The sequence below is a fragment of the Chrysochloris asiatica genome, unplaced genomic scaffold (assembly GCF_000296735.1).
Source record: "Chrysochloris asiatica unplaced genomic scaffold, ChrAsi1.0 scaffold00033, whole genome shotgun sequence".
In the NCBI taxonomy this organism is placed as follows: domain Eukaryota; kingdom Metazoa; phylum Chordata; class Mammalia; order Afrosoricida; family Chrysochloridae; genus Chrysochloris; species Chrysochloris asiatica.
Window position 1 is genome coordinate 14,025,545 of NW_006408551.1, and position 10,791 is coordinate 14,036,335.

General features: G+C 43.1%; 1 protein-coding gene across 1 annotated transcript in view; it reads right to left on the minus strand.

Annotated features, from left to right (window-relative positions):
• The window catches only part of LOC102813636 (chromosome unknown open reading frame, human C12orf56), an 87,863-nt gene extending 87,291 nt beyond the window's left edge, over positions 1 to 572 (minus strand). Inside the window, exon 1 of the mRNA XM_006859607.1 lies at positions 321 to 572. Coding sequence (XP_006859669.1) covers positions 321 to 572 — 252 coding nt within the window. The remainder of the gene's footprint in view (positions 1 to 320) is intronic.
• Positions 573 to 10,791: the final 10,219 nt, after the last annotated feature.

Sequence of the window (10,791 nt, forward strand, 5' to 3'; positions counted from 1 at the left end):
AGAGAGAGAGAGAGAGAGAGAGAGTAAGTTCTCACGCCGTGGCTCCACGCCTGGGGGAGAAGACAGGAGGAAGCTTGAGGGTGTGAGAAGCAAGAAAAAAAAAAAAAACAAAGAAAAAGTCATCTTTATTTGGAGTGCACAGCTTTCGTTTGTGGCTACTGGTTTTGAACTTAGTAGAGTGCGGGAGTCCAGGGCGGGATGGAGAGATCTTCCTCTTTCGCTTCTTTCTTCCCGCAGACGGAAAGGCTAGAAAGGGGGGAGCCCGAAAAAGGGGGTTCTCGCTGCGTTCCCGCGGCCGCCCGCCCGCTCGCCCTCCTCACCAGATCGATGGCCACGACGTCCCGCAGTGCTACGGCTTGCCGAATGGACTTGGGTGGGTTCTCAGTCAGGTAGATGACTCGGTCGCTGAGCACCACGTACTTGAAGGTGCGGTTCTCCGAGTCGGACACTACCACGCAAGACTCGTAGGCGCGGATGGCGTCGTAGATCTCCGGTGGCAGGTGCCGCCGCAGGAATACGTCCAGGCGGCTGTTCGTGCGCTCCGGGAAGCCCGGCGGCGCGAGGCCGGCCATCAGTCGCGCCTGCTGCGGGGACGGCGTGGTCTGGAGACGGCGTGGTCCGGTCCCGCCTCCGCGCCGCCCACAATAGAACCCGCGCGCGCCACTAAGCGCACCCGCCACGCAACTCCCGGGCTGGACGCCGGAATCTGGTTCCCTGGAACCACGCCCCCCCTCTTCCCCAAATCTTCGTCCTAACCTCAGACTTCAATGGGCGGCAAGACTCTGGTCCTTCAGTTCGGGGTTGGCCAAGACGTGGAGTTTATCCCAGTGAGGCATCCTGGGTGCGGGGAGGGATATTTAGTGGCTTTCCGTGCTCTTCCCGCCCCCCACCCCCGGCCTATCCCAGATACTTTGGATCAGTACATCCCTTTCAAACTTTATTAATATAAAATGTCAGTTTTCATCTAATTAGCAAACGAATTTCTTAGAATTTGAAAGAGACAGAATTTACTGATTTATTTTTAAATAGGAAGTATAAGCTTAGATCCCTATTAAGGTCAATCACAAATGTATGAGTATTATTTAGTTATAACATTGTCTGATACGGTTCTCTAATTTTGTCATGACTCCAAATACCAGTCTTTTTCTCCAACTAGTTAAAAGCTCTCTGAGAGAAAAGATTTTATCATCAATTTATTTGGTCACAATTGAGCCTGTTGCTGTTAACTGCCGTTGAGTCAGTTCGGACTCAGAGTGACCCTGTATGTTTCCGAGGTGGGTTTGAACTGCCAACCTTGTGGTTCACAGTCCAGTGCTGTTCCTACAGTGCCACACCAGTTACCTGAGCCTAGCTAATAGATATGCTTCTGCTCCTAGTGCCCAGGACAAGGTTTGTTAAACAATCGGGGCTCAATTTATGTAGGATTGATGGAAGGATGAATGAGTGGACAGCCTGACATCTTAAACGTTGATTGATGTGTAAATGCTGTTGCATAGGCCGGTGACTGCAGGTTAGCACTAGTACTACTCAGTCCTGTAAAGTATTGAAAATTAGGTGAGCTATAAGTAAAGAACGGCAGGATCTTGCCTTCAAAATTCCTAGGGACACACCGATAAGGGGAAGTGAGGGAAAAAGAGCAATGAAGCTGTGACCTAAGTCCTACAACATTCAACAGACTATTGTGAACCCTGGTGGAGGGAGACCTGGTCGGCTAGCAGTGTGGCAAGACCTGGGAACTCTTGGAATCAGAGTGAATGACAGCCACAGAGGACTAGAGTGGAGAGTGAAGCGTCCAGCTGATAAGAAGAGAGGGCATATGCATAAGAACACCCACACTTGCAGATAATACCCACTTGACCTAGCTTTAATGACTGGATGATCACAGCTCAACCAGAAGAAGAAGAAAGAGGGAAAAAAGAGTAATCTGATACAATTTGATGAACTTGACCTACACCTATGGATGCAGTAGCTCAAAGAGGGAACAAATCTTTACAGCAAAGATCATTCCCACCCCATCCATACACAGAGTAGACAGGGATGGGAAACTTGGACATTGGCTACCCAAAATGAGGGTGAGGGGAGCTACAAAGGCAAGAAGTGACTGTTTTACAAGCTTTCAAAAGGGAGCCTAGATCCAGAGGGCGTGGAGGAAGGTAGAATCTCCAGTGAGTAGTATCCAATGGGGCTGATGAAAAGAGATGGGGATAGGTCTCTTGTGGTACAATAGTGAACAGTTATTATCAGAACTGATTGTGAGGGTTGGAAATGTAAAGGTAGACATTTTGTAGCAAAAGGAGGGGAGTGATTGACTTTGCAGTCTAGGAGCAGAGGTCCCTGGGACCATCAAGGGAGAAGAGAAGAGAGAGGAGAGCGGGACCCTACCCAGAGAAGTAGTGACACCAGAGATGGAGGCAGAGACGATAACATGGAGAGATGGAATGGCAGGAGACTTTAGACCCAGAGAGGAGAGGGCTGTGTGCTGACGACCAGGGGCCAGGCTTGCAGGGTATACTCTTTGGCTGGTTAATGATGCACAGAGGGGATTGTAATCATGGCAATGAAAGGATATATGACAGGATATGTCCTCCCATGTAAACTATCACATAATTCACAATAAAACATTAAAAAAGAAAGAAAAGATACCCATACTAAAGAAAGAAAAAAAATCCTAGGGACTTTTTTTTATATTAATGCTGGAAAAGTCTTTCCCTTCTTCCCCTTCTCTGTTCACCCAAAGACCTAAATGAAAGCTTTTACAACTCTTTTGCTTCCGAGATCTGCAGCCCCGGATCAATTTTTATATTTTCCTTTTTCTCATGTCAAATCCTTGGTGGAAAAGGGTTTCAATAAATTAAAATTTCACAAACAGATACTGTAGCCTGAACAGGTACAAAGGGGAACTGAGAAGAGGTGGTCCAGTCTAAGGAGAGTTCAGACCATAAAGGTCGGCAGTTTGAGTTTACCAGCTGCTGCAAGGCGGAAAAGACATGACAGTATGCTTCTGGAAGTGCCTTCAAGTTGGTTCCGACTCACAGCAACCCTGTATAGGGTTTTGGAGGAGCAGCTGGTGGGTTTGACCTGCTGACCAGTGCTGATTCTACAGTGCCACAGACAGCCTCAGAAACCCTGATTCTACTCTGTTCTATAGGGTTACTATGAGTTAGAGTCTACCACCAGGTTTTAAACTAGAGTCTAAGAAAACTGTGAGGAACTCCATAGCACTAACTAGGATGAGTGTTTCTTTTCTTGGGGAAAGATAGTAGTTGGTGAGTGGAAAGGAGAGAGTGCCACCTGCTGGCAAAATCTTAAATGACATATCTGACGCTTCATAACTTCATAGTTGGATGAAAAATTATCCACAGAGACATGATTGTTTCCTGTTAAAGACTATTCCTTATCAGAGCTACTTTTAAAAAGTTTGTTGCTTCAAATCAACTGAAAGGCAAAGGCCCTTCATTTTTGCCTAATAGCCAATCCTCACAAGAGCTGTTGAGAATAAAATGGCAACATTGTCCAAAGGTGAAAAGTGAGTTCCAAGCAGGCCTAAAAACCTTACTCCCTGCCTCACACTCACTTCCTCTCAGGTAACTGGGACAAAGAAACAGAATGACTGGTCTCAGGCCAAAAAAGACATCATACCTGATATATCTGCCAAGAAGCCCATCATGAATGAGTTTTTAGTGACAAGCGTTCTAGGTTCTAACAAATAATACAATGTAGTACATGAAGAGGAAAACTTAACACAAGACTCAGTAGTTGAGATGACCTCAGCTTAACTTTCACCTTTTCGGCACACAGAGAAGGAAAGGAATACCGTGGTTTCCAGGCACTCAGTGTTCTTCCCTGTTGCCAAGGTAACAGCAAAGTTCAGATTGCAGGAAATGGGTTTCATGTGGGGGAAACAACACGGAATTTGGAGTCAGGATTACTGGATTTGAATTTTAACCCTGTGGCTCACGATCTGAGCCTCAGTTTCATCATCAGGAAATGAAACTTCCCATCTCCCTGTTGTGGATTGCATTGTGTCCCCCCAAAATATGTGTTGTTATGTCTTAACCCATATACCTGTGAATGTAATTCCATTTAGCAATAAGGTTTTCTATGTTATGTTCATGAGGTCATATCAGAGTAGTGGTTCTTGTGTGCCACGGAGTAGGTTCTGACTCATAGCAACCCTGTATAGGGTTTCTGACACTGTAAATTTTTACAGGACTAAAAAGTCTCATCTTTCTTCTCTGAAGCAGCTGGTAGATTTGAACTGCTAACCTTGCAGTTAGCAACCCAATGCATTACCCACTGCACCACCAATGTTCCTTTCATATCAGTGTTGTGTATCCTACAGTGCCACACCAGGTCTATGTTAGTGTTGTCGTTGTTAAGTGCCATAGGATCGGTTCCGACTCATGGCAACCCTGTATGGGGTTTCTGAGCAACCGCTGGTGGGTTTGAATCACCAACCTTTCAGTTCAAACCAACTTTGCCATCCAGTACTTATCCTATAGTGCCATACTGTTGTTGTTGTTGTGTGCCATCGAGTTGGTTCCGACTCATAGTGACCCTGCACAGGGTTTCCGAGGCTGTAAATCTTTACAGGAGAAGAAAGTCTCATCTTTCTCCCACGGAACAGCCGGTAGTTTTGAACTGCTGGCCTTACGGTTCACAGCCCGATTCGTAACCACTACACTACCAGTGCCATACTAGGACTCCCTATATCAATGTAGAGTATGTTACAAACCAATAACTTTTGAGATAGAAAAGGAGCAGATTAGGTAGAGAAGCAAGGAAGCACAAATTGGAGAAAGGTGGATACTAAAGAACAAAGAAATGCCAGGATTAAAAAGCTGAGACAAGAATCATACCCCAGACTTGTCAAAGAGCGCCTTGGCCGAGAGCCTGTGCCCTCGATTCTGATTTCTAAATCCAATCAAACTCAAGAAGTATTTGACACAACATCCTCTGCAATTTAGTAGATGTTTCTTGATAAAACTATTATAAGAGACAGAGAATATTACTGACCTAGAACTAATGCCCAAAGGCACTCTCCTTGACATTCATTGGAACAACAGTCTTGTTAGGACCAGGGCTGATTATTTAATTAGCTAGTAGGCAGAGGTGTCAAGCATAGACTGAAGAGACAGATCACCTGGGTACAAATTCCAGTTCTCCTAATTAGTAGGTGAATGACTTTGAGCAAGTTACTTTGACTCTCTTTGCTACACTTTCCTTATCTGTGACCTATCCTATTGGGTTATTATGGGGATTAATAATAGTTCTAAAGTATTTAGAAGAGGTTTTTGGAACAGAGTTAACACCATATAAATGTTTAAAAACTAAGCACTATATGTGATTTCCTGTTAGTTTATCATTTCACTCTCCATCCACAACCCAAAACCATCAAGGTACTTCTGACCCAGTAGCGACCCTATAGGTCAGAGTAGAATTGCTCCTTCAGGTTTTCAAGACTGTAAATGTTTACAGGAGCAGATAAGAGCATGTGTCTTCTGCAGATGGGCTGCTAGGTTTGCGCTACCAACCTTGCAGTTAGTAGTCCCCTGCTTAGCCCACAGAGCCACCAGGGCTCTTTCCCCATCTAAAAGTAATATCAACTGCTTCATACTAGTCTGCTTTTTCTGTCTTGTAGATTAAGGCACAATACAAAAATCTAACACACACTTGCAGGGCAGCAAAGTATTTATTACAGCCCTTTTAGCCCAATGTTTCCATTTGTGATACATTGTCAATCCTAGCCTCCATGCCTGTGATTGGAGTCCTTGTGTGTTGCTGTGGATTAATGCGCTGAGCTACAAGATTGATTTGAACTGCAAGGTTGGCAGTTCAAGCTCACCAGCTGCTTCTTAGAAACCCTATAGAAAGTTACTATGAGTCGGGACCGACTCAACAGAACTTAACAACAGCATGACTGTGATCAGTCTCCTGCTGTGATGCTGTAGGAACAGCAATGGAGTGTGAACCACAAATGGGCAGTTCAAACCCACTAGTCACTCTTCGGAAACCCTATGCAGGGCTGCTATGAGTTGGGACCAACTTGACAGCACTTAAGAACAACAACATGCTTGTGATTCTGTACCCATTTTGAAATGAGTTGCTAAGGAATAAAAATTAATGTGGGGCTAAGGAATACAGATTACAGTGGATCTAAGGATTAAAGATGCCCCTGCTTTAGTACAGAGTGTGACTGAAGTCAACACCTTTAGTTTTCCTTAGGGGCATGGAGTGACTCCAATTTACAAGACTGCTTTGGACATTTAAATGAATATATATATTCAATGTGGTATGTTTACATCAAGAAACAAAAAGGGGTAATAGAGGTAAATACTGTTAATTGATGGTGCATGGAGGGGATTGTAAGCATTGTAATGATTTGTTAAATGTACAACTAATGATCTGCCCTGTAAACTTTCACTCAATTCACAAAGCTTAAAAAAAAAAAAAAAAAAGATGATAGGAATACACAGTCACTGAATTAAAAAAAATTAATTGAATCCAACCATTTTAGGAGATTGCAAATGATAAAAAAAACCTGATGGTATTGAAGATAGAAGTCAAGCTGTACTGAAGGGAGTGTGAAAAACAAGAATGCAAGGAACTGACGAGACTACAAATTGAAATGTAGCACTTTCTTAGAGGCCTGGAAATAGAAATCTTCTACTTGATCTATATCCTCAAGAGATGAGAGCTGCAATGTGGAGCTATGAACACCCATGCTTACTGCAGCACGATTCTCAACAGCAAAAAGATGGAGACAACCTAATGCCCATCAGCAGAAGAACAGTTAAACAATGGAACACTATGCAATGTTGAAGGATGAAGCTACATCTGTGAAACACCTCTGAACATGGATGAGCCTGGAAACATTATGCTGCATGAAATCAGTCAATCACAAAAGGACAAATACTGTAGAACTCTTGTAAAAAGTTAAGAAAAGGTTCTCTTGTTAAAGAACTATTCTATGATGGTTACATGGTAAAGGAGGAATTATTTACTGGCTAGAGGGTGGTATGGTGGTAGTGTGCGGTGGAGTCAGTACTAACTCATAGTGACACTGTGTATAGGGTTTCTGAGGCTATAAATCTTTACCGGAGGCAGAAAGCCTCATCCTTCTCCTGCAGAATGGCTGGTAGTTTAGAACTGCTGACCTTGAGGCTAGCAGCCTGATTTGTACCCACTATGCTACTGGAGCTCCTTAGCTAGAGGATAGACACATGTTAACATGAGTGATAGGGCAGGCAATATACATCAAGAGGGAGAACGGCAGAAGAAAGATGAAGGTCACGGAAGACACAGGGAAGAATGCAAGAGTTAAATGAATCCGAGGTAAATGCTGTTAACTGATGGTACGTGAAGGAGGTTTCAGTAATTGTAACGAATATATAAATATATGATCTGTTGAATGCAAAACTCTGTCACTGTTCACTCAATTCATAACAAAAGTTTAAAGAGGAAAAAAAAAATGTGGTATGTAGATGGCAACTTTATTTACTGAAAGTGAAGAGGCCTTGAAGCACTTACTGATGAAGACCAAAGACTGCAGCCTTTAGTATAGATCACAGCCCAATGTAAAGAAAAAAAAAAATCCTTACAACTGGCCCAATAAACAACATCATGAATATGTTCAAAATCATATTTTGGCTCTTATGAACTTGTTTTAATTGTCTTCAGTTTCAGCCTGAACTTGCATATGAACAATTGATGGTCTATTTCACAATCTGCCCTGAGCCTTGTTTTGGCTGATGTTATGGAACGTTTCCACTGTCGTTTTGCACAGATGCAGTCAATTTGATTTCTGTGTATTTTATCTAGTGAAGTTCATATGTATCGTTGTCTTTTACGTTATTTTAAAAAGGTGTTTGCAGTGAATAAGTCATTTGTCTCGAAAAATTCTATCATGTATCTCCAGCATCATTCCTGTCACCAAGGCCATATTTTCCAACTACCGATCCTTCCTCTTTGTTTCCAACCTTTGCATTCCAATTACCAGTAATTATCAATACATCTTGATTGCATGTTAGATCAATTTCAGACTGAAGAAGTTGGTTGAATTCTTCAATTTCATCCTCAGTGGCTTTAGTTTTTGGTAAATTTGAGTAATAGTGGCATTAACTGGTCTTGTTTGTAGGCATATGGAAATTATTTTATCACAGACAGCATTACAGACCTTGAAAGGAGTCTCTGGTAGCAGAGCAGATTATGAGTTGGACTGCTAACCAAAAGGTCAGTAGTTCGAATCTACCAGTCATTCTGTGGGAGAAGGATGACGCTTTCTGCTCCCGTAAAGATTTACAGTCTTGGAAACCCTGTACAGGGTCGCTATGAGTCAGAACCCAATCCACGGCACGCAACCACCGCTATAGACCTTGAAATGTTCTTTTTGATGATGAATGCAACAGCATCCTCTTCAATTTGTTATTCTCTATGTTCAGCATAGTGAGCCATATGAATTTCAGATTCAAAATGGTCAATACCCGTCAATTTCAGCTCACTAATGCCTAGGATAAGGAGCTCTGGTAGCGTAGTGGTTACGAATCGGGCTGCGAACCTTAAGGCCAGTAGTTTGAAACTACCAGCCACTCCGCGGGAGAAAGACGAGGCGTTCTGCTCCCGTAAAGATTTACAGCCTCGGAAACCCTGTACAGGGTCGCTATGGGTTGGAACCGACTCGACAGCACTTAACAACAACAACAATGCCTAGGATAACGAGCTCTGGTAGCATAGTGCTTATGAGGTGGGCTGCTAACTTCAAGGTCAGCAGTTCGAAACTACCAGCTGTGTCACAGGAGAAAGATGAGGCTTTCTGCTCCCGTAAAGATTTACAGCCTTGGAAACCCTGTACAGAGTCACTATGAGTTAGAAATGACCACTGCACACCACCGCTACCACCAGTAGCTACAATGGAAAGAAAAAAGAATGTAGGGGTTAGTGGCAGCACTGAGCCAAGCCCATATCTATCGGGTTGGGTCAGAGCTACGACCACTTATCTCAGACCTGACTCAGAAAGGAAAAATTCAATTAGAACAAAGAGAAGTACCCCTACGACCACTGGTCACTCAGAAAATATTTTGAGAAGGTGGTAGGAAAAAACAAGAAGTTATTGGAACCAGGGAGTGTACTGTAAATGAATTGTTTCAGTTTGTAGATGGGTAATGTCAGCTTCCTGAGGAACCATTACTAAAATGAACCATTGAAAGCAACTAATTTAGGGGCAGTGTCTTTAGTTTTGAATACTACAGAATGGAAGAGTATGTTTGGGTTGATGCAAGACCTTCAAATCACTATGGATCTATCACAAATGGTAATACTAGATCCATTTACAGGAGAAAGCCAGCCTAGTGGACTAGATAAAATTTGCAATAAGATCTGTTTATCCTGAGAAAGGAAGCTGCCCCCTCCTTTCTCTAAAAATTAAATGAAGCACTCCAGAAGAAGCAGCTAATGTGCTGCTTATGGAAGCAATGTTGGACTGTATTGCTTCAATACGCAGTACACTGTGGAATGTTGGTGCCGTAATATTCATCCAATGAGTATATCCCTTACACAAGTCATGGCAGATATGGTAATCAAGGGAGTCCCTTCTATGTGGGCATCCCATGTAACTTTACCACTGTGAAACAAAGCAACAATCTGAGCAATCGTGTTGGAATTGTTGGCACAACGTCCTCGCATGGGTTTTTTGGATGCAAGATATATAAGAGTAATTAATAAGAGAATGGAAAGAGGCAATTGGGACAGAATTTACCCCAGCAGGAGAGAGATTTTTAGATGGTTCCTAAGAAATGGGGTGAATACAGGGCATTGACTGAGTTGATACAAAAGTTTTAATACAAAACTAAAAGGGGTTGGGTGGACCAAGGGAAACTTCTGCTGGTTCTCCAGTGTTAAAGAGGACTAATCAACTCTGTTCTATTCATCCTAACCAGGAACAATATGATGGGAATTTCCACCTGGGACCATTTGGAGCAGAGGCTCAGTTAGCTGATCAAGATCAGGGTTGACAAGGAGGTCAAGGCCTTCTGGTCCTGCCCCCAACAGAGGACCCAAGGCCATATGCACATGTGTGGGTAAAATGACCCAAGGATGGGGAAGAGATCTTTTGGGGGCTCTTGGACACAGGAGCTCAATGTACTGTAATCCCCAAATCAGAAAATAAAATACTAAAGTTTAAACTTTGAAACACAAGGTTGGCAGTTCAAACCCACCAGGTGCTCCTTGGAAACCCTATATGGGGTTGTTATGAGTTGGCACTGATTCAATGGCACTTAACAACAACAACAAGATTAAACTTAGAATGCTGGTATGGCACTGCAGGATAAGGCACTGGACCGCAAGGTCAGTTTGAACTGCAAAGTCAGCGGTTCAAACCCAACAGCTGCTCCTTGGAAATCCTAGTCAAGGTGGCTATGGGTCGGAATCAACTCAAAGGTACTTAACAACAACGAAGTTTAAACTTGGGAGATATGGGGATGCAAAGGTTGATGGAACTAAGGTGAAAGTTTGGATGAGAATTGGAAGATTTAAACAGACCTTGTATGAAGTAGTTGCATCTCCCTTGCCTGAATGTATTATTGGTATGGATGTTATATCTAACTGGGGAACACTTCCTCTATCTGATATTGGAAAATGGAAGGCACATAAGTCTGCCCTTAGGTCAGTATTGATTGGACATGCTTAATGGGAGCCATTACAATCACCAGAATGCACTCAGGTTGTTAATTTAAAACAGTTATAGGCTACCTGGTGGGCAAAAGAGATTACTGCTTTGATTTAAGATATGCA